General features: G+C 40.7%; 1 protein-coding gene across 12 annotated transcripts in view; it reads right to left on the bottom strand.

The window, feature by feature from the left end:
* Nucleotides 1-476: 476 nt before the first annotated feature.
* Nucleotides 477-27,127, bottom strand: part of LOC120547286 (muscleblind-like protein 1) — a 76,582-nt gene continuing 49,931 nt past the window's right edge. For 3 of the 12 annotated variants that reach the window (XM_039782827.1, XM_039782817.1, XM_039782836.1), the window contains exons 3-11: nt 21,314-21,484; nt 16,415-16,636; nt 13,157-13,396; nt 8,385-8,438; nt 7,395-7,545; nt 6,233-6,268; nt 5,346-5,428; nt 4,961-5,034; nt 477-4,230 (exon numbers count right to left, since the gene is read on the bottom strand). In XM_039782827.1, the coding sequence (XP_039638761.1) occupies nt 4,978-5,034; nt 5,346-5,428; nt 6,233-6,268; nt 7,395-7,545; nt 8,385-8,438; nt 13,157-13,396; nt 16,415-16,636; nt 21,314-21,484 (1,014 nt within the window). In that variant the 3' untranslated portion in view covers nt 477-4,230; nt 4,961-4,977. The remainder of the gene's footprint in view (nt 4,231-4,960; nt 5,035-5,345; nt 5,429-6,232; nt 6,269-7,394; nt 7,546-8,384; nt 8,439-13,156; nt 13,397-16,414; nt 16,637-21,313; nt 21,485-27,127) is intronic. The other 9 variants (XM_039782845.1, XM_039782851.1, XM_039782860.1 and 6 more) reach the window with 9 other exon arrangements.

Below are 27,127 nucleotides of genomic sequence, written 5' to 3'. Positions count from 1 at the left end.
ACCGATTTGTATCGGTGAATCTTTACACCCAGCTATAACTCTTTTTAACTCTGTAATGTAAATGGCAAATGGCCTGTTTAAGTACTGTAATAAGCATATGCAGTAATACTAGAAATACTAACTTTATTTAGTCATGTAGCCTAATTATGGCAACACGTCATTGCTTTTTTTTTTGTTATCATGTTGACTTATTCAGAAGATTAATAAAACTAATCTATGAGATGTCTTTTTAAAGCTTAATGGCTCAGTGTTATGTGACATCACTGTTCCTGTTCTCCTCCTTAAAGTGTTGGCCACGAAAGCAAATATATGTAGGCTATTTTTGGAAATGTGGAGCTATTACTTTAATTGGACGTAGAACATAATTTAGCTACAATCCCTATATATATATATATATATATATATATATATATATATATATATATATATACACACACATATATATATATATGAAATAATACATCTTAAGCTAATTCTTCAGTTCATTTGTAAATTTTTATTACATTTTTTATTCATAACAGCAATAATCAAATATAGCAATGCAGGCCCCATGAAGAGAAATGTGCCAAGAACGATATTCTCTTAACCACACTAATCCATCAACGTTGGCACATCACAGCACATGTTTTATTAGCTACATTCATGACTTCAATTATGACATGATGTTGCAGTTAATACAACCACAGCAAACACATTCCTATAAGGTACAGTTTCCCCACCTCTATTTCATTTCTGGTTTCTTTGCACACATTTCATTCTGATGAGATTATATTGTATGGCTTTAGACAATCAGAGGTTTTCTCTACAGGTGCATTCCAGAGGTGGCCAGTATGCAAACATGACACATCCTTTCAGGGGGCCTGGAGCAGTAAAACAAGCAGAAACAAACTGCAGCAGAAGACAGAATACATCATATCAGCACTACGGGCAGAGAAAACAAACAAGAAACGCTTTTATTATATCATAAACGTAAGCATGCGTGCTTGTAGGAGATGAGAGATGACGAAGATGATCAGGACACAATTTCAAACTACCGATTTAATGACCAAACCACAAAACAGTATTTCAATCTGAAACGATTCCCTAAATTCTGCCTGATGTTGAACTACATTCCTGTTTGGTCAGTTTCATCTACTAGAAGCACAGCTTACATAAACATAAAGAACATACTTATAGCTATGGTGTTTGTGTTGCATGTACTCTCCAAGTGGTAAAACTTTAGTGAGTATATTCTCAGGAATCTTTTTTTTTTTGGTTTTGTTTTTTTAAATAAACACTATTCTATTTTTTATTTTCATATATGTTTTATTCCATTACATTGATAGAATACTGTATACTGTAAATACATCTTTCTGTGTAACATGTTTTCTTAGTCAATATTACTGTCGTGGTGGTTTTTTTTTAAACGGTATATGTATTTCCTTTAACATGCATTCTTCTCTGAGTGAAGTAAGGAGACAGGACGTGTTGTGATTGGTTGGGCCTGGGAGGGCGTGGCCATGACACACAGACCTGTCAATCCAGGCAGGTTAGGGGACCAGACAAACCCAGTCAGGCTCTTACGTTGGAGGGTAGTGGACGCCTCCTCCAGAAGGTTACCTGGCAAACTACAAGCTGCTGACGAAAAAGAAGAGCAACACTTGGCCTTTTCTGAAACGGGTCGGAGAGTGAGAACTCAGTGCCCTTTTGATGCAAGCAATTTTGTTCAGCCTTTCCTAAGATTTTTTTTTTTTTTTTATCCTAGCAAAATTCCTTGTCGTTATAGACGCAATTTATTTTTTTTTTATTCAAAATAAGATCTCAATATACATGATTCTCTCTTTTTGGACTATGTACAGAAGTGCAAAAAAGTCAACCTTTATCACCTTTATCGCCTCAAGATTCCCCACCCCACCCATGTTGTTTGCAGTTGGCTAAGTAAGAGATGAGTGTGCAGACTCAGTTCCCCACTCACCACGTTCACCTGACCCACGCCAGCGACGCCCCCAAAAAGTGATCAAATATGCAGCTTGTTTTCCAACATGGCCCAATTTCCAGGGAGAGTAAAAATATTAAAACAATAGTTACTATTTGAAATGGATACAGTAGAAAATAACATCTTTAGTCTAAACATCTAAGAATTTATAATAGTCTTTTTTTTTCTTCTCATATGACTAGATACAAACCTTACAATCGTTAAAATATTACTTGGTTATTGGCGATGGTTGCCACAGTGACAACTTAGCCTCTCTGTTCTATTATTTCATCACTGTTAGATACTCATATAAAACATCTTTGTTCAAAGAACACAAAAGGACTAGAGAAATGAACAATATGCATACAGTTCAACGATATGCATAACGTAGAAAATATTGAGTTTACAATCATAATCATACTAAAATTAACATTACATGGAATTTCAGGAAACTGTGCATGAGGAACACACAAACACACTTTTTTTTTTCAAACCTTATATTCATTATAAGAACGATAAATATAATGAAGAAAACTCAAAATCCAAACTCAATATCAAAATATCCAAACAAAATAAAGTAAAAGACTCCTCATCTAAAAAAAAAAAAAGAAAACAAAAAAAACCACAAGAAAGTTAAGAAAACACTGACAAAAAAAGTGACAATTACATAGTGCTCTGTGTGTGTTAATATGGCGTGGATTAGGCAACTGGATGGTTCAAAATGGCATGTTGCTTTGTGCTGACCCGATGGTTCATTCTAAGGCTTTGGATGAGTAATACAATCGTTTATTTCTCGCCACGTTCCCCGTACTATCCACCAATTAAATATGCCTGAAGAACACCCCAGAACACAAAAAAGACAAAGAGTTCTAGAGATCTACTCTATACACCCGATCCTACTTTGGGCTCGCCTTTGCAGCCCGCACATTTTAGAAAAGTAGTCCCACTACCCTACCCACAATTTCTCACATCAACAGTGACACAAATAGACTTTGGCTGACTATCTGAAAACAGCTCTCAGGTAGACGCACTTAACAAATATTCTTAAATATGTCAGCCAATATATACACTACACTGAATCTACTTTGACAATCTGCTTTAAAATATGCATAACCATACAAATGAAGAACAAATCAATCATACAAATCTGTCGCCAGTTTGCACCGTCGATTCTGTCTCACAGCAGTTTGGATACCTTACTGATCGCCCAGTTGTTTCAAAGCTATTCATTAAAATGTCTTCATCGTGAGGAGAGTCTTTGGTCACTCATACAGGCCAACACCCCACATACAACTCATCTGACTTTTAGAGGCAAAAGACTTAATGGCCATGGAGAGATCTGTGTCAGCATAAATCCAGTCATTTCCTGTCCAAACAACTGAGAAGAAAATTCCCCAAAAAAGAAAGTGATTCATTCAGCAGATTTGATTGAAGGAGACAATCTTGGGAAGGTAATCTAATCAGCAGTGGTGCTATTAGGGATCACAGGTAATGACAGGTCACGACAGTGGACACTACATGCTGTCCAAGAGAGAAAGTAGACATATTAAAGGGAATTGTTGAGTTTGAACACTTTGTAGAACTGCTTTAATAAAATCCAGATGATGATTGAGATGTATGGCACTTTACAGAGATGCCTGCACGGTTAAAGACATGTGCTTAAGAGATAGAAAGGTAGGCTACAAAGGTTTGAAAGACACCTCACAGACATTCAGTTGCTATTTTGCCTCTGAGTGCACTCACGAGATTTCCCTTATCACTGGTTCAACAAAATAAAAGCATAAACAAAATCTTTGTGCATGCATATGTGATTCAGTCAGGTCATTTGTTTACCTCCAATGAAATACAAGGTGCACCTTTGTGTAAATAAATGGACACATTAGGGTCAAAGACCACCAACCAATGAACAGACAAACAGCACAATTCATGATTCTTGGTCAATGGACGTACCAATCCAGTCGATTCGGTTTTTTTTTGACGACTGCTCCGCTCGTTTTACCTCATGTTAACATTCAAAGTGTGTCCGGTGTATAAAGGTAAATGGCCTCCACAGAGCGAAAGGCAGTCTTTTAATGCAAATGATGTTCTGTTCTGTTTTTGTGTTATAGTGTGCATGAAGTACACATGAAAACAATCCTGACAAACTGTGCCTCCTACGTTAACATGCAGATTTATCCCAAACCGATTTAGATTTGGTTCTCCATTTGCTCGTGATGTTACAGGCATGAAGGGTGACCGCTAATCTTAGACTCGACACCAGCCCGCTCCAGTTCCATCTGGAAAGAAGACACAGCAACAAAAAAAACAGCGAAACAGATGTGAAGGGAGAGGACAAGCTTAGTTTAGACATTTCAAATCGTCTTTAAATCGGACCCTGATTTCACATCACGAGCGAGGCTGAATGTCAATATAAGAAGATTCTACGAAACCCTGAATCATTTTTATTGGCAAAGGTTTTTTTTACATCAAATGCAAACCTTTTTTATTTTTATTTTTATTCATGCCTTTCACAATATCTGTGTCCAATGCTCCATGTAAAACCACAAATTATCTTTTTTTTTCACATCAGATTTTTTACAGATTAAACAAACAAGATATAATGTGATATTTGGTGAACCTTAGAGGTGCTGGTAGGTGAACTTTGCTAACTTTGGACAGCCAGGCTAGTTGCTTCCCCCTGTTTCCAGTCTTTGTGCTAAGCTAAGCTAACCGCCTGCTGCCTGTAGCATATGAGAGGGGGCAAATAAGCCATATTTCCCAAAAAGGCAAACTCTTCCTTTAAATTCTACATTACTTGAATAAAGTGGGTGGTAGAGATTGATTATATAATAATAATAATAATAATAATAATAATAATAATAATAATAATAATAATAATAATAATAATAATAAGAAGAAGAAGAAGAAGAAGAAGAAGAAGAAGAAGAAGAAGAAGAAGAAGAAGAAGAAGGATTTCAGATTTGCAAGAGTGTGAGATGTCGGGTGAGAAAGAGGTGCAGTACATACTGTTCTGATTGAGACTCCTACATCTGGGTCACATACTTGTGACTAGTCAGATGGTCTGCAGATATCATTGGAATCTGATTGAGAGGGAGAAAGACAGAAATAGAGGGCAAGAAACAGGGAGACAAAGAAGGAGGGGGACGGAGACGTCAATTGAAATGAGGACAAACAGCACTTGGTTGATTGTATAAAGATACGCTTTGTAACTATCTAAACAATCACAGTATCAGATGCTCTGAAAAGCTAGCAGAGATCAGAGATGACCACCATTCATACATTTTTCATTAAGAGGCACGTGGGAATCATAAGATTAAAAAATCTAACAGATACTGAAAAGAGAGAGAGAGAGAGAGAGAGAGAGAGAGAGAGGGGCAGGAGAGGAGCAAACCTGATTGGCTGTTGCGGTTGCAAAGGGAACACTTGTGGCAGATGTGGTGGCTGCAGACACATTAGCACCGTGCATCATGGGTACTTGGGGGGAGAGATCACACAGGCAGTTGAACCAGAGCAGATTTAAAGCTTTTTATGTTAATAAGTCATGTGCACATCTGTCTATGGAATGCTGATGTGAAAATTAAATAGATTTAAATAGCTTTAAACCACATCTAGTTTCTAGTTTTTGCTGTTCGTTCTAACAATGACTCAACAAAATGTGAGTAAAGAGATAGAAACAGATGTGTTGTGGAGGGAGAAAAATAAATCAGAGAAATTATTTTTCCTTTTTTTTACAGTCTGTCTTTTTGCATTCATACTGAACAGGGTAGCTAATTGGCTGTTGTTTTACCTCCCTACAAAGGAAAATTACAATAAATTATTACTAGAACTCAAAAAATAAACTTACAACAACTACTACATGTACCACTTGTTCTACTACCAACAGTAACCCCTTATGGTATGTATAACCAGACAGTATAATGAGGTGACCTAGAGGTTAGAGAGCTTGGAATGGAAGTCTAATGAAGCAAGGGGATTTAACTGCAACAAGCATTAGGTGACAGGCAGAACGGTGGCAGAGCAAAAGGGGGTTCATTCCATACCACAAAGATGTATCGCAGAGTTAAAAAAACACATAACTTCCAATTTAAATGGCAAGTAAATTCCTAATCAAAATTTACAATTCACGGCCACACTGTCGGCTGCGTTGAAAAGAGGTTAACGTATGCCATTTTGGGTTCATGTCAAAGTCTAAATTCACAAGAATGTGCTCACATAATGTGGTGAGTTGAATGACACGTGAGTGACTACAATGAATCAGTAAGGAAAGCTGGCACCTACCAACACTTGTTGCAGGTGTCATGCACAATATCGAGCCTGCCCATCATGCATTGCAACAGGGAGTGGAGTGAATTGGGAGGAGAAGAAATCAAACAGAAACCCATTACAAGTGTTATAAAGTCAGACACATTGGATTTAACGTGAATATGAGGAGACTGTGCTGAGAATATGTTAACCTGCTGGCTTCAATATCATGGTTATACAGCTGATTATGTACCAGTATTGTTCATTATTAAGTACACAGAATAATCATTCCTTTGCGCACAACACAGCTGCTGCAAACAAACATACACTGTAAGAAAAAAATCCGTAGAAAAACGGATAATGTCCTGGCAGAAAATAACCAGTACCTTTTCCGATAAGTTTACGGACATTTCTGTTATACAAATTCTGCAGATTTACAGTCTATCCTCTGTACCTTTTAACGGACATTTCTGATATACAAATTCTGCAGATTTACAGTCTATCCTCTGTACCTTTTAACGGACATTTCTGTTATACAAATTCTGTAGATTTACAGTCTATCCTCTGTCACTTTTAACGGACATTTCTGTTAATCCAAAAAAAATCTAAATACGGAAAAACACCTATGAAAAATCATTACAGAAAATTCCTTCATATTAACAGAGTAAATTAGCCCGTATTTCTACAGACTTTTTTAACAGTGTACCACAGCACAGGAAGCAAATATAAAACTCTGGCTCTCAACTCTCACTGCTCCATTAACTGGAAGGGGAAATTAAAAACTACCACCAGAGGTCCTATTTTCCTTCCGGCAGCCTAACAGCTGTTTTCACAGTGGTAGCTTTGAATGACCTGCTTTCAGTGTTCAAACGATTTAATTTAAGCCGTTAATAATTAACATACTATAGACTACCATTATTCTAGCAGATACAAAGACCAATTTTAACCCAATGTGGATTGCTAAGTTGATATACTAAACACATATGCATGCATAAATGAGCAGTCAATATCTTTAGAAAAACAACTAAACTACTGTGACTAAAAGTCCATGCAAACATTTCCACCTTGTGACCAACAATGAAATCACACAGTCATTCAGCCATTCACATCAGTTGTTAAAAACATTGTGTGATTTTTGACAGCCAATAGCAATGGGATCACTGCCACAAAACACAGTGAAAGAAGGCTCAGGCCTTACCTGATGGTATGAAGGCAGCCTGCTGCTGAAACTGCATGTTGGCCAGGGCCTGTTGGTACTGGAATACACCAGCATTGAACATAGTGGTGGCACCGTTGGCTTTTTCAAGTGCAGGTCTCTTTGGTAAAGGAGGCAAGACGGGAGGGAGCCCCTGAAGAGGGGACAACACCAAAATAAAGGGATGGGAGTGAGGGAAACCAAAAGATGGTAGCAGTGACATTCAGGACAGAGAGAAGAAAGAATTTCATTAGAAGATAAAGTTGCCCCTTCCAAACAGCTATTACAAACACTGGCAAGCAAGCAGTGGACTGCACTACCTCTGTCAGAGCAAGTCAGGACAGTGGTGCTAGCTGACAAACTGTGACATCTATCTTGCTAATGACCACAGAAATATGTCCTCAGCACAATGTCATGAACCTTATGGTTTTGAAAAAAAAGAACAGTACATAAAAATAATTATTTTGCAGGCTAAGGCAAAACTAGATCTTTCTTTAACGAGAACTATAATGACAGCTATGGTACTTGTTATTGTATTGATTGTTGGACCATCAACAAGAAGGATGTAGTTAGGGAAAGCTGCACTGCCAGCTCCATGATAGTAGTACACTATAAGCCGTGTTAAGACACCTCTTTAACAATTACGCATGCAATATGGAAAGTGACAGAATCATGCAAAGACTACCATACTTTTTTAGAAACGAAAAAAATAACATTTTCATGCCACCAATTATTTGCTTTTGAGATGCACTTAAGGTGATGAACTGACCACTGACAGTGAAAATGTAAGGGATTTCCTTTTTAAGGCCTTTTCTGTTTTGGTCCCTGATGTTTTGAATCAAGATTCAAATGGGATAATTACAACAACAAAAAAAGTCAGTTCATCACCCCTCAGTGTTTCCTCATTACATATCTACTTTGTTTTAGAACTACATAGGTACATCTACTACACCACAGCTACATGCCAAGCTAAAAGGTGAAAGGTCATAGTACCAGGTCAAAAGTTGCGTCGAGGGGTCGCTTCAGTGATTTGACAGCCGACTGAGTCTTAATTAGCAGGCAGCGAGCACATGATGGCAATGGGCCAATGGGGTTCAAGCGCATTAACATAAACCAGCAAGCGAAGGTGCATCATGGGGGCAGCAGTGCAGTGTGGGTTGGTAAGAAAAAAACAAAAAAAACAAAAATAAACAAACAAACAAATAAAAACAAATCATTGGAATGCAATATACAACAACAACAAGAAGACTAGGGCATGCACATTAATGGCTGTGGGGTTACTGAAAAGAGTTTTAGGCCTTGACGGAGTTTATTGTCAGAAGAATATTCTGTTTCATGAACTATAACTATAACCCAGCTCTCAAACAGTAGCTGAAACTGCCATTAACATCGTCTAAATATATAACGAAACACTGTTGTCACCAAAGTTCTGCCCTGGCACACCTTAATGTCATTCTAAATTGGCCATATAAGAACTTAAGTGTGTGCTTTTTAAATACACCAGTCAACATGTGTTTCTTTCCTTATGTATTGCTTTATTGACATACATTTATAAAAATCTATAAATCACTTATGAGATCTATTTTGACCTACTTAGCCTACTTAGCATTTACTGTCAAAGCACATTAACTGTGGACATTAACCACAATACACAACGGCTGCTTCTGTATTTTATTTTTGACTAAAACACAGCTTTTAACACTGTATGGCTGTATAACTTCTAGGATGTTATATTATACTATTTTAGTCTATTTATGCTATCTCACTTTTTACTGTATTATGTTACTGCTGTCTCTCAGATCCTTTGCTAAAACACATTGTAACTATGTTTGAAAAGTGTTTAAAAGAGGCCGATAATAAAACAGTAGGGGATTTTAAAGGAACACGCCGACTTATTGGGACTTTAGCTTATTCACTGTAACCCCCAGAGTTAGATACAGTACAGGCCAAAAGTTTGGACACACCTTCTCATTCAATGTGTTTCTTTATTTTCATGACTATTTACATTGTAGATTCTCACTGAAGGCATCAAAACTATGAATGAACACATATGGAATTATGTACTTAACAAAAAAGTGTGAAATAACTGAAAACATGTCTTATATTTTAGATTCCTCAAAGTAGCCACCCTTTGCTTTTTTTGATAACTCTGCAAACCCTTGGTGTTCTCTCAATGAGCTTCATGAGGTAGTCACCTGAAATGGTTTTTACTTCACAGGTGTGCCTTATCAGGGTTAATTAGTGGAATTTATTCCCTTATTAATAAAAAAAGCAAAGGGTGGCTATTTTGAAGAATCTAAAATATAAGACATGTTTTCAGTTATTTCACACTTTGTTGTTAAGTACATAATTCCATATGTGTTCATTCATTGTTTTGATGCCTTCAGTGAGAATCTACAATGTAAATAGTCATGAAAATAAAAAGGAAACGCATTGAATGAGAAGGTGTGTCCAAACTTTTGGCCTGTACTGTAAGTCCATACATACCCTTCTCATCTCTGTGCGTGTTGTAACTCTGTCTGACGCCCCCAGCGCTAGCTAAGCCTAGCACAGATCCTGGAGGTAACCGGCTCCAACTAGCCTACTGCTCCAAATAAGTGACAAAATAACACCAACATGTTCCTGTTTACATGTTGTGATTTGTATAGTCACAGGGTGTACAAATAACAAGGCCACATGAGACACAGGCATCTTCTAACCGTATACAAACTGGGAACTATATTCTCAGAAAGGCGAAGCACTGCTACGTCTGCTACTTGGGCTAGCAGCACCTGAAGCCCTGTGGTGAGGAGCAGAGAGTTCGCCTGGAGTTCGCTCAGAGCTGGAGTAATAGAGTCAACAATTACTAGATAGTAAAAGCATACTGACCTTGTTATTTGTACACCCTGTGACTATACAAATCACAACATGTAAACAGGAACATGTTGGTGTTATTTTGTCACTTATTTGGAGCAGTAGGCTAGTTGGAGCCGGTTACCTCCAGGATCTGTGCTAGGCTTAGCTAGCGCTGGGGGCGTCAGACAGAGTTACAACACGCACGGAGAGGAGAAGGGTATGTATGGACTTATCTAACTCTGGGGGTTACTGTGAATAAGCTAAAGTCCCAATAAGTCGGCGTGTTCCTTTAAAGGTACAATATGTAACATTTCTGCTTTAAAATGTCTAAAAATGACCATACCTATGTTATATATTTTTATGAGTTGTGTTCTTACACTATCCCAAATGTTTCCACCAAATGTCAAACCGAGAGAAATCTGTTATTTTATTTTCAGACACGGCACGTTTCCTTTAGTCGCCCGTCAGTGGCGTCATATAACCTTTCACCCTCCAGTTACTCTAACTTCCGTCAGAACACTGGCACCAAGATCATACGTTCAGGAGTAATTGTAAATCATGCAATGTCACAGAAAAAAAATACTTGTAACCGTAATACTGCTTTTTTTTGGCCATAAAGCATCATTTTGTGATTAATTACATCCCACTTTTTATCACAGTAATACAACAGATACCTTATTTATTTTGAAAGTTCAATATCGACAAGTAGCTAACATTGATGCTAATGCTTTGTGGGTAACATTATGAGGTTACAACATCATTCAACACGCTTTAGTATGACTGTTTCGACCACAGTTAACAGGACTGGGCCAACCCACGAATAACTTCACTAGCAACGTTAACTGTATAGATAGACGATTAATCTAATGCTAATTTAGCCAGCTAGAACACCCCGGTCTGTCTGCCTCACTCCCCCGGCGCAGAGAGACTCAGTCGGGGATGACAGCTGACAACAGCCCCGGGACATATAGCTAGCTAGCTATCGTTAGCCCCCAGTCAGCTATCAGCCAGCTACTTTTATTACAGCAACCCCCCGGCCAGAACTTATCTCCAGTGCCTGGTGCTTACGACGCTAACGGCAGTTTAATTAAACGTCGGGAAACGGACCATATCAGACCAGGCACCGAGTCACAACAGCGGCCATCCATAGAGTTAGCTACATCTCCGCAGCGCCACCGGTGTGCTGAAAATCTCCTCCCTGCCGAATTTCTCCCCTCTTCGCGTTAAGCTGTCTTTACGGTTAGCTAAATTAACCCGACAAAAGGTGAGTTAAGCACCAAAACGAAAAGTTAAGATTACTGAAAAGTGAAGGGGAGATAATTCCGGGCAGCTGGGAGATGTTCTGCTGCTGCACAACCGGCATCGAACGTCCTGGCTCGCTGTCGCGGAGATTCCCCCGACAATCCCCACCCACACCCGTCTCTCAGCCTCGTTTAGTAGCTAGCCAGCGTTACAACAAACCCCGTCCGCCCCGGTGTTGAAACGATCCAAAAGGTGACACTGATATGTGAAATATTTTGTGTTTTAGCTGCTGGCTACTGTTAGCTTGCTGGCTCACGAGCTAACTGGTCAGCTACAAATAAAAATCTAATCAAGAAAAACGTAATTATGTTGGGGAAACTGCAGCTATTTTATTAGAATGAATAAACGTAACGTGAATAAACTTGAACGGGTAAACTCGTCCGTGAACTGATGCATTCTAACTGGCAGCGAAGGTGTTTAACACTTAAAACTCCCATAATTCCACGCAACTTCCCAACGTCATCAAAAGTCCAGTTTTACCGTCCATTGTTTTGGTTGAGAGACCCCTAGTGGCAGAAAGTTACATATTGTACGTTTAACACAAGCCTGATAATGTTCGCGTTGATTTGGCTCAAAGGACTTTGGTTTATGCTTTTAAAATACACTAATAAAACATTGTTTGTTCGCTTATGTATGTTTCCTCATGAAATTAGAATGTAAGTTGAAAAAAACAATTAAGATAATTTAGTCCAAGTCTGTGGCCATATTGTAAAATTTACATTTTCACCACTGATTGTCATTTTAAATGGCATACAAGCTGAATGAGCAAAGGAATAAATCTGCTCACGACATTTAGCATTTTAAAGAGAAGAGAGGCTAAAAAGGGCAGATATTACTGATACTTTTGTTCGAATTTGGAGACGGGTGTGATCGTATTATGCCTAATTTGGCTTCAACGTGAAAGGTTAACTGAAGTCAACCTTAGCCTCCTTTCTGGAATACCTGCTGCACAATGTCATCTACAGAATTTGACTGAGCAAAACCTCATTGTGTCTCCATTTAGAAAGTTATCACTGCATTGCAGGAGCAAGGTTCAAAATGAACAGCAGTCTACACAGTTGTCTTTTCAGCAAAAATGTAACATACCTGTTGACTGCGAACGACAGCAAAAAGATATATACAACTAACAAAGCAGCAGAACAAGGAGGAGCAGGAGGAGGGGAAGAGTACGCTCAGTCACATACGAGCACGATCGCTACAGCCTGCCGCTAATAAAGCACACATATCCTCTCTGTGTCTTCTTAGTGCGTTTTTTGGGTCAGAGCTGAAGAGAGCACGAACAGAGGAGACTGGATGTGTGCTGGGAGATTGAGTAAAAGCACAGGGTAGAAGGTGTTGATTCAAACAACTACATCCATAAGAAACTGGGAAAATCAAGGCCCAAATAAGAGTGTGTGTAGTATACTGTACGTGCTCATGAGCAGGCCATATTGAATGAGCCCACATCAACATTAGAAGAGCTTAATGATATATTATAGGTCATCACGTGAGGAATCAAGTCTTATATAACTGTGTGTACTCTACGCTTGCATGTTATTTGTTTTAACTGATAGAAATTTCTCTGGCTGCACAGTACACAGTACTTCTGAAGTCCTTACTGGTGTTGCAATCTGTGGACAGATACCTACCATGGCTGCAGCAGCTGCAGCCTGGTTGACTTGGTGTTGGGTGGCTTTGATCTTGGCCTGCAGGTGAGCCGGAGGGTGAAAGTACTTGCACTTCTCCCTCGAGCAGCGGCCCTTAATGTAGTCCATACACACAGTGACTGTGTTGTCGTTGGTGTCAATCATAGTGCTGTCTGAAGGGTGGGCAAAGCGACAGTCGTTCTCCCCACGTGTGCAGTTACCTCGCTGGTATTCCCGACACACCTGGTGCACAAAAAAAACAAAACGATAACAAACACACTGTTTTAGCCCACTACTTTTACTTTGCCTACACGCCGATAAGATCACAAGAATTAAAACAGCAGACCCACATCGTGAAGTTACTGCTCACTTTACTTCCAATTTGATGGAGTAATCAATCTGTTCGGTCATTTCAGAACTTGACAATCACTTCACCAGACAGAGCTAACCAATCTTAGTGACAGGCTCGGCCATTACTGTTGATTGATAAGCAGAACAGACCGTAACCAGCGTTTACACACTCATCAATCACACAGCATTTATCCATTATTGAAATGAGCTGTGTTGTTGTTCTTCCTCATAGAGACAGAAGAGGGCAGCATCTGCGTGAACAGTCGGGAAAGTGATTGCCTCAGCCTGGATGCAGGGGCTCAATGAGACTCGTGGGACATATTGGGGCTGGTTGCCCTCACGGGAGGCTGCGGCTGACGTAATCACCAACCCACGCATAATAACACACACACACACACACACACACACAAAGGTGTGCACATATAAATTATGAGGCAGCATTTTTTCCCAGAATTAAATGTTGACAGTTAAATAACTGCAATAACTTAAGATCTCTGTTTGAGTACTGGCAGCCACTGCTGAGTCTGAATTGCACTCAGAATCCTATCCTACTCCAAATGAAATGTAATTTCATGGTACGTTGTATCGATCTATCAGTTATTGTAATAGAACAAGCCATTTACCAAATGTCTGTTTACCAGTCTCACTGTCTGCATGCATAAAAGATTTGATTTGTGGTGGAACGGCTGCCAGACAAAAAGCCACCAACGGTGTAATCTACAAACTAACCCTGCTCTGTCTCCTGTCATGACAGCTCATCATCCGCAATCACCTGTGTGAGAGACGGGGCAGGATTCGGCCTCTCTCTCTGTCTCTTCTTTCTCTTACGTACCTCTCTCACGCACACACACACTCGCATATGAATGTACACTTACACATGCACGCTCGCACACATTAATTCCCCACCACTGCCACAATCACCACTGCTGCTTCTGGTCTTATTTAAAAAAAAAAAAAAAAGAGAGACTGCCTTGTCCTTGTTGTCAGGCAGATGTTGGAGAGACTGGTGAGAGAGGGAGGGAGGGAGGGAGAGAGGGAGGGAGGGAGAGAGGGAGGAAACAACGGAGAGAGAGGACAATGTGTGGTTGATGAATAAAGAGTAAAGGACAGACAGATGGGGATCAAGGAGACAGAGTGAGAGTCTTAGGGATCAAGTGAGTGAGGCTTGCATGGAAAAAAAGAAGAGACGAAAGGGAAGACTAAGTGGAAGCAATTTGATGTTCTCGGCACCAGGTGCGGACCAGTGTGTGTGTGTGTTTTTTTTAACAGTGTTTAATCATGCATTAGAGCGATCCAACCCAGTGGAAGTGCTTAGTTGGACAAACAAATAAAAGGTCTGTTAATCATATTTCTGTCCCCATGGTAACGGTCCCTCTAGGCCATTTACATCACCACGGTTTTAGGTAAGCAACATATGATTCTATGCACGCTAAAAGGCTGCAGTATAGCTCCATAAACGATAGAGTCCGAGAGACTGCCGGAAAATATTTCCCAGGAAAAACAGTCCGGAGGATTGTCTTCTAAAATAGGAATTTCTCTCAGAGTCAAGGAAATAGCTTGCACATATCTTCTTACTGGTGTGTGTTTTGGTCCACAGAATTCCAGCTATGTTGATTTTGAACGACACACAAACTAAAATATGTCTGGCCCTTTTTTGTAAGATATTTTTAGCAAACCTAGTTCCTGACTAATTAGGCTGGATCTGAATGCTCCCAATCAAAAAGCTTCACCAGCACACACGGCTGAGCACTACAGGCAGTGTCGACCACTGGGCCTAAATATCGTGAGAGTTGAAATGATATTTGCCCTCTGCCGCCAATTTTTGCATTTGGGTGATACATATTACATATCTGTATGTCTATTTACTGCACTTTGGTGCAGAATGCTATCAATCTTTAGCCGGAAAATAATTTCAATCCCAGACTGAATCGAGACCTGCGTGTTCCTCTTCTGTCAACTTGCCTCCAATTTTCCTCAGCCCCGATAACTTAACTCCATACTTTCTTTCTGTTATCTCTGTCTCTGCTGGCCCCAACTGCTCCCTCGATGACCACAACAGGTCTACAAATCGATTTCCTATCCCCCCTCCATCTCTTTTTCCCGTCATTGACCCATCCCCTCGCACTGCATGTCATCCACTCGCACAATCGGACCCAGAGACTTACTCAGCCTCACCCCCATTAATTACGCAGCTACCCAACATTTCATTTTACATGTAACCTTCCTGACGTTCTCACACGCCTCCTGCCAGCCTCCAACGATTTCCCCATTATTCCGCTGTGAGAGTTTCCCGGGTGGGGCTGCATAATGGATGAGATTGACTCACTGGCCAATTAATGACTATCTGAACACAGCTACAGGAGCGGCAGTCATCGGGTTTCAAATGACTGATTACCTTCATAAAAGAATTAAAGATTTTTGTGAAAATGACACACTGATACAGTATAACTTGAGCTTGTGCTAAACAATGCTGTCTGCTGCCCGTTGACGGGAAGCAGCATCGACAGTAGTGTTTGTAGAGATAGTCTCATTAATGTCTCGTTCTCTTTGCTTAAGTCTGGGGTAATGACTGCATTATGGTAATGGAATGTAGTAACTGTAACAGAAACTGTGTACCAGATCCATAATTAACAGAAACTGTTGAAGCAAGACTTTGCAACCCATGCTTTTAATATTCAAATAGGCACAGCCCATATTTCAAAGCCCAATCTGTTTGCATAGCTGGGAAAAAGACCCTCACCGGGTGCAGTGTTTACTAGAGTTTTGTTAATCTGTCTTCTAATCTGTGACTGATATGAAAGTAAAATTATAATTATGCAAATCCTCTGATTTGTGTGGTCTTTGGTATGTGCGCGCTTGTGCAGTCCCATTTATCCTGCGTCCATGTGTGAGAATGTGTGTGTTGCTCACCTCCAGTCTGTCTGTCCTCATGAGTTTCTGTGCAGCAGCAGCAGCAGCAGCAGCTGGTACAGGGACATTGGGGTTGCTGGTGACCAGTACGGGGCCACTGGGCAACATGTCAGCAGGCATCAGGCCGGGCGACACAGGGCCAAGGTAGGGGTTAAACGCAGCAGCCGCTGCCGCAGCAGCATTGACATTGGTTGCAAGGCTGGGTGTGACTGAAAACATGGGCTGTGGGCACATGCAAAACGAGAGAGTCTGTCAAAGTTGAGCAAAACTAACTCATTCAGATATGTCAAAAAGGTCTTCATATGCAATTCAATTCAATTTCATTTGTAGTGTCAAATCACAACGGGAGTTAACTCAGAACACCTTACAGATAGAGTGGGTCTAGACCACACTCAATGATTTACAAAGACCTAACAATTTCCCACGGGCAAGCATTTGGTGCGACAGTGGCGAGCAAAAAACCTCAGACAGACCAAGGCTCTAGGTGGGCGGCCATCTGCCGCTGCCGGTTGGGACACAGAGACACTGATAAAGATATACATAGGATTCATAACCATTATAGCAGTTGGCATACAAATACACAAAAGTTGAATATCTAATTACATCTACCAATAAGTATAATGCCATCCTTCCTCAATCCGACTCACATTACCATTGAAGATATGTGAAATAAGAGATGTATGCAATCATCAGCAGCCAAGCAGAGGAGAGGAACTGTGGTTGGGGATGTGGAGGGCAAAAAAAGATGTCAAAAATAGAAAATGAATGGGTCTTCAATCTGAGGAAAAACACTGTCTTCTTTAATGGCTGCTTGTTTTTCATTTGAGATAACACATAATGGAGGCCTTGACTCTGTATGTGGTGTTACCTCCTCCCTACATGAATCAGATGGAAACACACGCTTCACACACCAGCGATCACACACATATATACGGGCTGAGGGACGTCAAGCTGTGTGTGCGCGGTGGGGGGGACAATACTGTACTAACATGCACTGCCTGTATGTGCTTTACTGGAGTTTAAAAGACGCATTCCGCGAGAGGGAGGCTAAGCAGTGTGCTAGCTGACATAGCACAGTGAAAGTTTTTCCAGCACGTTCCTGACCTCAGCCCCAGTCTGAGGATTGTCTCTTGAGCCCCTGCCAACATGACACAGTGAGTAATAGAGCAGCAGCAGCCAACCCTGAACAGCTACATTCCTCCCAAAAACCTCCTTGCTGCTCTGGGATGACTCAGAAAATTAAGGAATAATGGCGTGGACTTTTTTATTCTTTCAGTGCTTCCCCTCTGGAATGTCTGAAGAATTACGTCCCATGTCCGCAAGGTACTCTGGAAAAGTAGATGTGTCTCTCTCAAGGTGCTCAGATGTCTGTTTTGGGATATTCGCATGCAGCTCAAGGTTGGAATGATGTCAGTGGCTGCAACAATGAAGTGATGTCATCCTGCAAAAAGTTTGTGATCTTGCTAATGGCCTTTTCTGGAATGTCTCTTCACTTAGCTTTGAATTGTTTCCAATAATGATAAGACGTTGCAGATTCTTGCTATAAATCACAATCGCAACAGATTGAAAACAGTTATGTTAAATTGAGCATATTTACACAGTAGGGACAGAAAAACATCTCACTGCCTCCTCCTGTCAGCAATTAGGGTTGCCGCAGTGATGTGGTGTTTGTCCGACCATCTTTAAGTTACACAGTTTTCCCTTTCTACATACCCGGAATCCAAATTAGAAAAACATGTTGACAAAATGAGCATTGCAATTATATGTACATCAATCAATAAATTTTGATCTCACATGTTAAGAAAAGATGACTTTTCTACATCACAATTTTATGTGACAACTGAATGCTCATAGTATCTGAGTGGGATTGGACAAATTAACTTGCACTCCCAGAGTTAAATAAAAAGATAGAAAGCAATGTGATCATCTAGAGCTGTGTTTAAATGCTGTACTAGGCTAAGTAATGGTTGTGGTAAGTTGTTTTGTTGTACAATAATCTCATTTTAATACTACTGAGTTTAAGTAAATTGAGTGAGTGAGTGAGTGAGTGAGTGAGTGAGTGAGGGAGTGAGTGAGTAAGAGAGAGAGAGTGAGTGAGAGAGTGAGTGAGGGAGGGAGGGAGGGAGTGAGTGAGTGAGTGAGAGAGAGAGTGAGTGATTGAGAGAGTGAGTGAGTGAGTGAGTGAGAGAGTGAGTGAGTGAGGGAGGGATTGAGTGAGAGAGTGAGTGAGGGTGGGAGGGAGTGAGTGAGAGAGGAGTGGTGAGGTGGTGAGAGTGAGTGAGAGTGAATGAGAGTGAGTGAGTGAGTGAGTGAGTGAGTGAGTGAGTGAGAGAGTGAGTGAGGGAGGGATTGAGTGAGAGAGTGAGTGAGTGAGTGAGTGAGTGAGTGAGAGAGTGAGTGAGGGAGGGATTGAGTGAGAGAGTGAGGGAGGGAGGGAGTGAGTGAGAGAGAGAGTGAGTGATTGAGAGAGTGAGTGAGTGAGTGAGTGAGTGAGTGAGTGAGAGAGTGAGTGAGTGAGGGAGGGAGTGAGTGAGTGAGTGAGGGAGGGAGGAGTGAGGAGTGAGAGTGAGGAGGGAGGAGATGAGGGAGGGAGGGAGAGATGAGTGAATGAGTGAGGTGAGTGAGGAGTGAGTGAGTGAGGGAGTGAGTGAGTGAGTGAGTGAGTGAGTGAGTGAGTGAGTGAGTGAGTGAGTGAGTGAGAGTGAGTGAGTGAGTGAGTGAGTGAGTGAGTGAGAGAGTGAGTGAGTGAGTACTGTAGATAGATATAACTGTAATGTGGGCTGTCTGCTGACATTGACTCTGTAATAAAAAGCATCACGAGCGCCATCACTTACAGACAGCTGTAATGGACCCTAATTACTTCACCCTCTGCACAGTTCCATGCGTGAAATGAAAGCCCTCTCCTACGCACATGGAGGGTGGACAGCTATAGGCTGTAGACAAAAAAAGTGGGAGAGCAGCAGATATGATTTGGTAGAGATACTGGGGATGGGGGCAGGAAACTAAGCTAGCGACACAAGGGAGGGATGGAGGAAGAAAAAAGTCTGATTCCTGGAAAAGCTAGTACCCGGTGTTACCCCTTGTTCCCTTTTGCACACACCATGGCTCTGTTTTCTTGACGTTTCTTTTTAGTGCAGGTCTAAAGCCATCGCTCCTCGCTGCTGTCGTTCTATCTCCTTCACTTTACCTACCTGTCTTTACTCTGTTCATTTATCTCTTGCTGCCTCACTGTGTCCTCCCTTTCTTCTTCTGCTGCGTCCTTCCCTGTCAGCCTATCTTCCTCCTCCTATCTTCTCCTCCCCTTACTTTCTTTCTCCCCATGACATAAACAGAAAGGGAAGGCATTGCAGTCCCAGGGAGATCTATTGCTTCTTTAAACCCTTTCATAGTTTCCTCTGTTCCTCTCAATGGGCCTCTCGACTCAGCCCCTCTTCCCTAGATAAGGGTGATAAGCCATCAGCTAAATGTGTGTGTGTGTGTGTGTGTGTGTGTGTGTGTGTGTGTGTGTGTGTGTGTGTGTGTGTGTGTGTGTGTGTGTGTGTGTGTGTGTGTGCGTGTGTGTGTGTGTGTGTGTGCGTGTGTGTGTGTGTCCAAGCATGCAACATCTGAAGCTCTTTTGAATAGTCTGAGGCAAATTCACTCCACTGCTCTCACTTAAACATAAAGGGACAGATGAGGAGACGGACGAATTACTTCAAGCCTGACTGACAGGTCTCATTGACTCTGTAAGGTCTCATGGATCTGGCAGGGAAGGATTCATTTGAGCTGGCTGACTGGAGCTCCGGCCATCACCTTGAAGATGCTTGGAGCGTGCAGCACAGTCACAGAGTCATTTCTGATGTCATTTTCTGCATGCATTTGTGGGTGTGTTGCATCATAATAATATAATGCTTTATTGATCACTGTATAAAAATACTCCCACCGTGATGGGATTAGTCCTGAAACAATTAGTCAACTGGTCAATTAAACAATCTACAGCAAATTAATCACTAACTATTTTGCTGCTTTTCTGCTTTTCTCAGATGACATCACCATATGTTAAATATATTTGACTTTTGGACCGTTGGTCGTAAAGAAATAAAATGTGGACGATGTCACCTTAGGCTCTAAGATGGCCATTTTTGACTTGTTTTGACATTTCATAGACAAAACAAGAAAGTATTTGCCAGATTAATCAATTCTTAAAATAATTTCAAATTGCAGCCATAGTTGAATCTAAACGATAAATTGACAACGCAAGGTCCACTTGGTAGATCTATACGTTTAACGCTCCAATTAAACAATAGTTAAATGCTGTATGTTCTTATCCAGCTAACCTGGCTCTTCGAACACAGCTAGAAGGTAGATTCGGTAATTCTGACCAGTTAATATGACAGAAAGTTAGTTTTATAAGTCTTACCTACTGCACCTTTAAATGAAACACAAATATCTCATGAAGCATGTTACTGGAACTCTAAGACCACTGATTAAACTGCATAACAAATTTCCAGCAATATGTCAGAGTTCAAGAGTTCAGCAACCATTTAAATGTAATTATTGATTTGTTGTTGTTTTTTTTTGTTAAAAACTGAAACATTTAGTTGAACGTAGTATGTCTTTTGCTCCTAGAATCACAAACTATTTGTTCTGTTTTAGTGCACTAATTTGTTTCTGAGCATCACAAACACTGAGGCACTGAGAGCCACTCCATCTCAAAAGGGCGTGTCAGGCGTAAATCATCTTTGTGCTATTCAGTCTAAGGGGAAACATTTCATGAAAGTTCTTGCTCTCACAATAACTCCAGCTCAATTTTAAGAGAATGAAGAGTTTTTAAACCCTGAGTGTAGGGAATGAGTGTAATCTGTATGTGTTTATATTAACGTGAGCTGCTGTGTATGCTGACTGTATGTGTCCTCTCACCACTGGCTGTAGCTGTGTGCCGGGCATCACAGCGTTGGCGAGATGCATCTGTTGGGCCAGCATGGCCATGTTTTTCTGCTGGATGAGGTTGTTCCTTCCATTGATCTCCAGCTGGGTCTTTAGGTGGGGAGGGGGGTGCAGGTACTTACAGTTCTCCCTGGAACAGCGGCCCTGAAGGGGACGAGACAGGAGGAGGAAGTAGGAGGAGACAGAGGAGAGGGATAAAAGAGGAAGGGATAAGGAGGATAGAGACATGGAAAGAGGAGATTTAGAATAGTGTTTCCTTTAACTGTTGCCTAATGTAAAGAAGTAATGAGCCTTGACTCAAGTTGCTGCCCTCCGAGTTAGCAGGCGCTGACCTTACATCCCTGACATCTGGGCATGCCACTGGCTTTTTTCGTAAAGAAGACCGATCAGTTCTGCTCTCTTTTCTCCGTTTGTGACCTAAGCTGCACGCCTGCTACCTTCACCAATTTATCTAGGTCCCACCGAGAGACAAATTAGCTTCAAGAGCAGAGATGAAGAGGATTAGCTGTCTATGTGCTTCTGCTAACAGATTGTTATACACAGAGCGAAAGATAAAAGAGAGAGAGAGAATGTTATAAGTGCTATAGGTGCTATTGGTCTGTTAATCATGTGGTCTATAAAATGCCATAACATTTTCTAAATATCACATATTGTACAATCCCACTTTCTTAATGCTCAATGTGACACCTTTACAGCGCTTGCTTTGTCCGACCACCCATCCGAAACCCAAAGATATTCATTTTAATGTGACGTAAGATGAAGACATGCAGCAAATCCTCACAATCAAGAGTCTGGAACTAGAGAATGTTTGACATTTTTGCTTGAAAATTCTTAATTATCAAAATAATCGGGATTCATTTTCCCGTTGGTCAAATAATCGATCAACTGGCAACATTGTTTTCAGCTTCACCTGCGAGGTGAACCGTTTCATTCAAAAGTTCTTTTTTTTTTCTTTTCTCGAGAAAAATGATGTTAGAGTGAAAAGAGGCTGGTCAAGAACACATCTCATTGTTAAGTAAAAACAAAGACAGGGAATTAAAAGGAAAGTGAAAAAGGAAAGACAAAGTGCACTGTTGCTTTAACTCTAAAGAGGAATTTTTTTGGGGAGGATTTCTACTAGCAAAGACTTGGGCTCTCCTCTGTCCTACCACCCTTGAAGCTGTCCGACTTGATGCCGGGTGTTTTACGTGGCCCAGTGAAACACTATCGATCCCCTCCCAATTGAGATAAATGACTTGTGTCAATACTTTACATCGTTTCAGAAAAGAACAGGCTGGAGAACTGATGCTGGATCGATAGATGATTGGAGACTTCTGTGACAATAAACATAAACACATCATGGCAATGTATCTAATATTCTGCTAGTGTCTATAGGCAGGCAGTGCAGTGTGTGTCTGGGTGCTCGGCGCTCTGGGTGATTATATTCATCCAGCAGCCGGCAGCCCAAGGGAAGGAGGGAATGTAATTTACACTCTCATAATGCCTGCTCCACTGAACACTTCCCCGGATAGGTGTAATATTTTAGAGATCTCCTCCACTTTTCTTTTACTCCCCCCCTTTCATTCCCTCCTGCCTCGATCCCCTATATACATGCCAAGCCCCATGCTGATATTTGTTCTCCTCATCATGAATACAGAACAGTTGAGGTGCAGGGGTGCTGCTGTGATCTGTGTATGCGAACATGTTCGTCTATGTGTGCCGAATGTGCAAAGCAGAAGTCTGCCTTTGTCGACTTCACTCTTTGTTCTTCTCTCGCCTCAATCTTCCCCCATCAAAATGCATCCTCCATCTGTCTCTTCCTATTACTCCTTTATATAAATCAATTTCCATGGACTGAGGAGAACAACCCTGCGACAACCCCACAGTACCACCTCCCATGGGGAATTAAAGGTTGGCTGTCATGCTACTGCTTATCTCAGTGAGATTACCTGCTGCCCATTGCCGCCTATGACACATGCTTTCACAACCTTACACATACACTCTCCCTGCACTCTTCCTCTATTCCGCCCACATTCCTTCTTTCCTTTGCTTCTCTCGCTCTATCTCTCCATCTCTCCCTTTTATTTCGTTGTGCGGCCTGTTCTGCCTAGCTACAGCAGGGAACATACTTTGCATTAGAGAGCAGCAGAATGTCAAGAGTTCTTCCAGCATTTTCATTGGCTGAGAGCTGAGAGTAATAGTACTCCCAGCCTGCCGATTGGCCTAGAGGCACACATTATAACAACGCTCCTATTCTGGCTCATCCCTGTGTGGCTGTGACTATTGATCAGCGCTAATTGGCTAATGTCGTTTGATTTTCAAGGCACATTCCCCCCGGGTGACTCGATTTTAGCATGTCAACTCCAGCCTGTGTGTCTGTGTGTGTCTGTGTGTGTCTATGTGTGCGATTAACTGTGACAACGCAGAGCTTACATAAAATTCCCCAGGCACTCTTTGAAGGCAATTTATTCAGGCAATGGTCAACTTCAACGCAGCTTTACTCAATATTTTCTATGTAAATATAATGGATCAAATGGCTACAAGTATGTGTCATTTAAAAAGGTATATCTCTCATAGTGACCAACCCAGAGAGAGATATCACCTCTGCAGCTCCATGAAGCTTTTTAGCATCTTTGAGCCCATTGTTTTTATTTTATGACCCGCAACTTTTCAGCCACAAAAAGCAGCTGTTTCCAGCAAAAAAAAACTCCCACTATCCCACTATACCCCAATGTATACTGCCCACTTGTGGCGGCGCTATAAAAAAAAGCAATATGCAGAAACTCAATGTGGCATGAGGCTGCTGTTTAAAATGCCACAATGGAGCAGTGCAAGCCAAATGTTTGTAAGTGTTGATGTATCCACCTGTCCTGCTGTACTCAGGAATCTCATGTACAGATATTTGTCCGTCTTTTGCTATGTTTTGTTTTCTGCTAGGGACCGTTTTTTTTGTGTGTGTCCTGAATAAAGAATAAAGTGAAGTAAAGTAAAGTATACACTACCTGCTCAGCATCAAACAGAAGACAGACACTGTCAGCGACTAGCTGGTAAACATAGTGGGACATTTACCAGCCAGATATTTTTCAAAGGAGTGGATGGAGAGCAAAGTAGAGGCAAAAGAAGTGAACACGGCGGTACTTTTTAATTTTTAAATATGTCAAGCTATGTTGGGAATAATATTCAGTCGCAAACTTATTTTAAATTTTAAAGCAACGACATGTTTAAAATAAAACGTACTTTGAACATTTGTCACTACCTTTTACATGTTTGAACTTACTGTTTTACAATCGTGTACACATATATATATATATATATATATATATATATATATATATATATATATATATATATATATATATATATATATATACTTATCATTATGAAAACGCATTTGTTTACATTCAGTTTATTAATTTATATTACTTATATAATATATATATATATATTATTATATTGATGTTATACTTTATCCATTATTTATTATTTTATTTAGTGTGATGTTACTATGATGTGATGTTACTTACTATTTTACCTGTGATGTTCTTTTTCTTTTTTTATAGATATTTATTTAGCATTGAGGAGGGAGCCTGGAACTTAAGCTTTTCATAGCCAGCAAATGCTTCTCTGTGATTATTGTCCATATGATAAATGAATGCAAACTTGAACCAATAGCCCTTTGTAGACAAATTGTAAATTGAAGGGACTGTCATCGCCATCGTTTGAAAAACATTTGGCCTTCTCGTACGAAACCATGATTAGCATTAAACTGAAGAATACTCTGTGGTTGATGAATGAATGAATGAATGAATGAATGAATGAATGAATGAATGCTTAGCATTTGAATCAGCAGACTGAATACAGGAATTGTATATTGTATAATGGATGAAATAAAAAAGCTTTGTTAGGGAATTTTGATGGTTTTGGCCCTCTCATTTCCTAAAGGGCAAGGTCGGTGGCTTTCATGTGCTTATCTGCCTTAATTAGTTGCAGTTGTAGAATAACACAATGGCGTGGAATCACTTATAATACAGTGCAATCTGATGTGGATAACTGTCTGATGTGTATCATCATGAATATGTTTTTGAAAGAAGTACTGTAGATGATTTCCTTGCCCACTGCTCCTAACTAGTTAGGATGGGTTAAATGTAGATGATGCATTTCTCGTATGAGTGTAAATATGTACCTGGCAAATAGGAAATATTATTAACTTATATTATTATTATTATTATTACTACTATCTATTGCTGTGTTGTTGTTGTCTGAATAATTCAATCGTGCGTGAGCTTTTGTCCCCACCGATCACTACCTGCGATGCTAATGTCCCGGCTTCTTCCCTGCACCTTTTTTTTCTCCTGTGTTCCCCGTTGTCTAAACGGTGTCAGTTTAGGTTAATGGTGAGCCTGTCTGATCCAAAGCAGTGCTCCCTCTGGCTAAGAGCGTATACTATCAGACTGCGCTTATGTTGACTCTGTTCCGCCTTCACCTGTCTGGCTCTCCTCCACTCAGACGCTAATATGCTAACAGACTACCTGCTGCGTCTGTCTCTCAGGCACTCTGTCGATTGCTCCGTCTTCCTCCTTGTCTTTTGTCTCTGCCTGTTTCCCTCCAATCCTACCTTTCAGGTGCCTGTCAGGGCTGGTATGTTCTCCCAGCAGGTCTTTGCACCAAACAAATGTTATTATTTCCTCATTCAAAGCTGCAAATCATCTTTTAAAACATCAGGGCAAGGTTTTGCTAAACAGCTTCAATATGCAATGTGATATGGTAGTCTCATCACCAAATATAGGTTCTGAAACTTGAACTAATTCGCTTTTTTTTCAGGCTTTGGATGTGGCTTTTAATTGGCAAGCCATTAAAATAAAGTGAAACAGCTGTCACAGTCCCACTCTTAAGTTTATGTTTGCTTGTACACGCTGGGGAATGGAGCTTTCTGCACTTATAAATCACCTTGGCCTCATTACACCAGATACCTTTCAGCCATGTTTAAGCTCCTGGACATGCACGCACACAAACACACTTTTTTTACTATTACTTTTTACTATTTTTAGTGTAATTTAACAACCTTTTTTTTCCAGGTGGCAGAATGTCATTGATGCTTATTAATCAGTACAATGAGAACATAAAGCTAAATGAATTCCCAGGTGCCTACATACATGCAAGTATGCATAGACACAAACACACATATATGTATACATGTCCTAACCTTGAGTTACTTCAATTACCACTGCGGCATTTTCACTGCAGTTTCAGGTATCGCACGTCTGACCTCGGAAACAACATGGTTTTAATCAGCACCACATAATCCTTTATGACAAGGTTACATCAACGAGGCCATCCACAAAAACAACTGTAAGTCAGGACAGCGGGCACTGGGTTTTCTTAAGCCTTGAATTTCCACCTTCCGGGCAGGCCTTTTTTTTTTTTAAAGCTGCTCCTCTACCCGTTTTATAATGCTCCTTGACCCTCTTTTCTCACAAGGCTTATTTTTATCCGTTTGAGCCAAGTCGTTGAAATAAGGGGTTACAATTAAAGGACAGTGAATGTTAAGGAAGTCCTGCTAATAATAAGTATATGATGCCTATACCCATATCTGCCAAACAGCCAAAAGTAAGGGTCAAGGTACTTTAGATCACATGTTTATGAAGTCACTGACTATGTCTCTCTCTCTCTCTGTGTGTGTGTGTGTGTGTGTGTGTGCGTGTGTGTGTGTGTGTGCGTGTGCGTGTGTGTGAGCGTGTGCGTGTGTGCCTAAAACCGGCAGTCTTATTTCTTTCTGAAGGATGTGTGTGCTGTTGAATACAAGGGAAT

Source organism: Perca fluviatilis, chromosome 2 (assembly GCF_010015445.1).
Source record: "Perca fluviatilis chromosome 2, GENO_Pfluv_1.0, whole genome shotgun sequence".
Classification (NCBI taxonomy): domain Eukaryota; kingdom Metazoa; phylum Chordata; class Actinopteri; order Perciformes; family Percidae; genus Perca; species Perca fluviatilis.
Note: the sequence above shows the minus strand (reverse complement) of the source record. Positions and strands in the feature narration are given on the sequence as shown.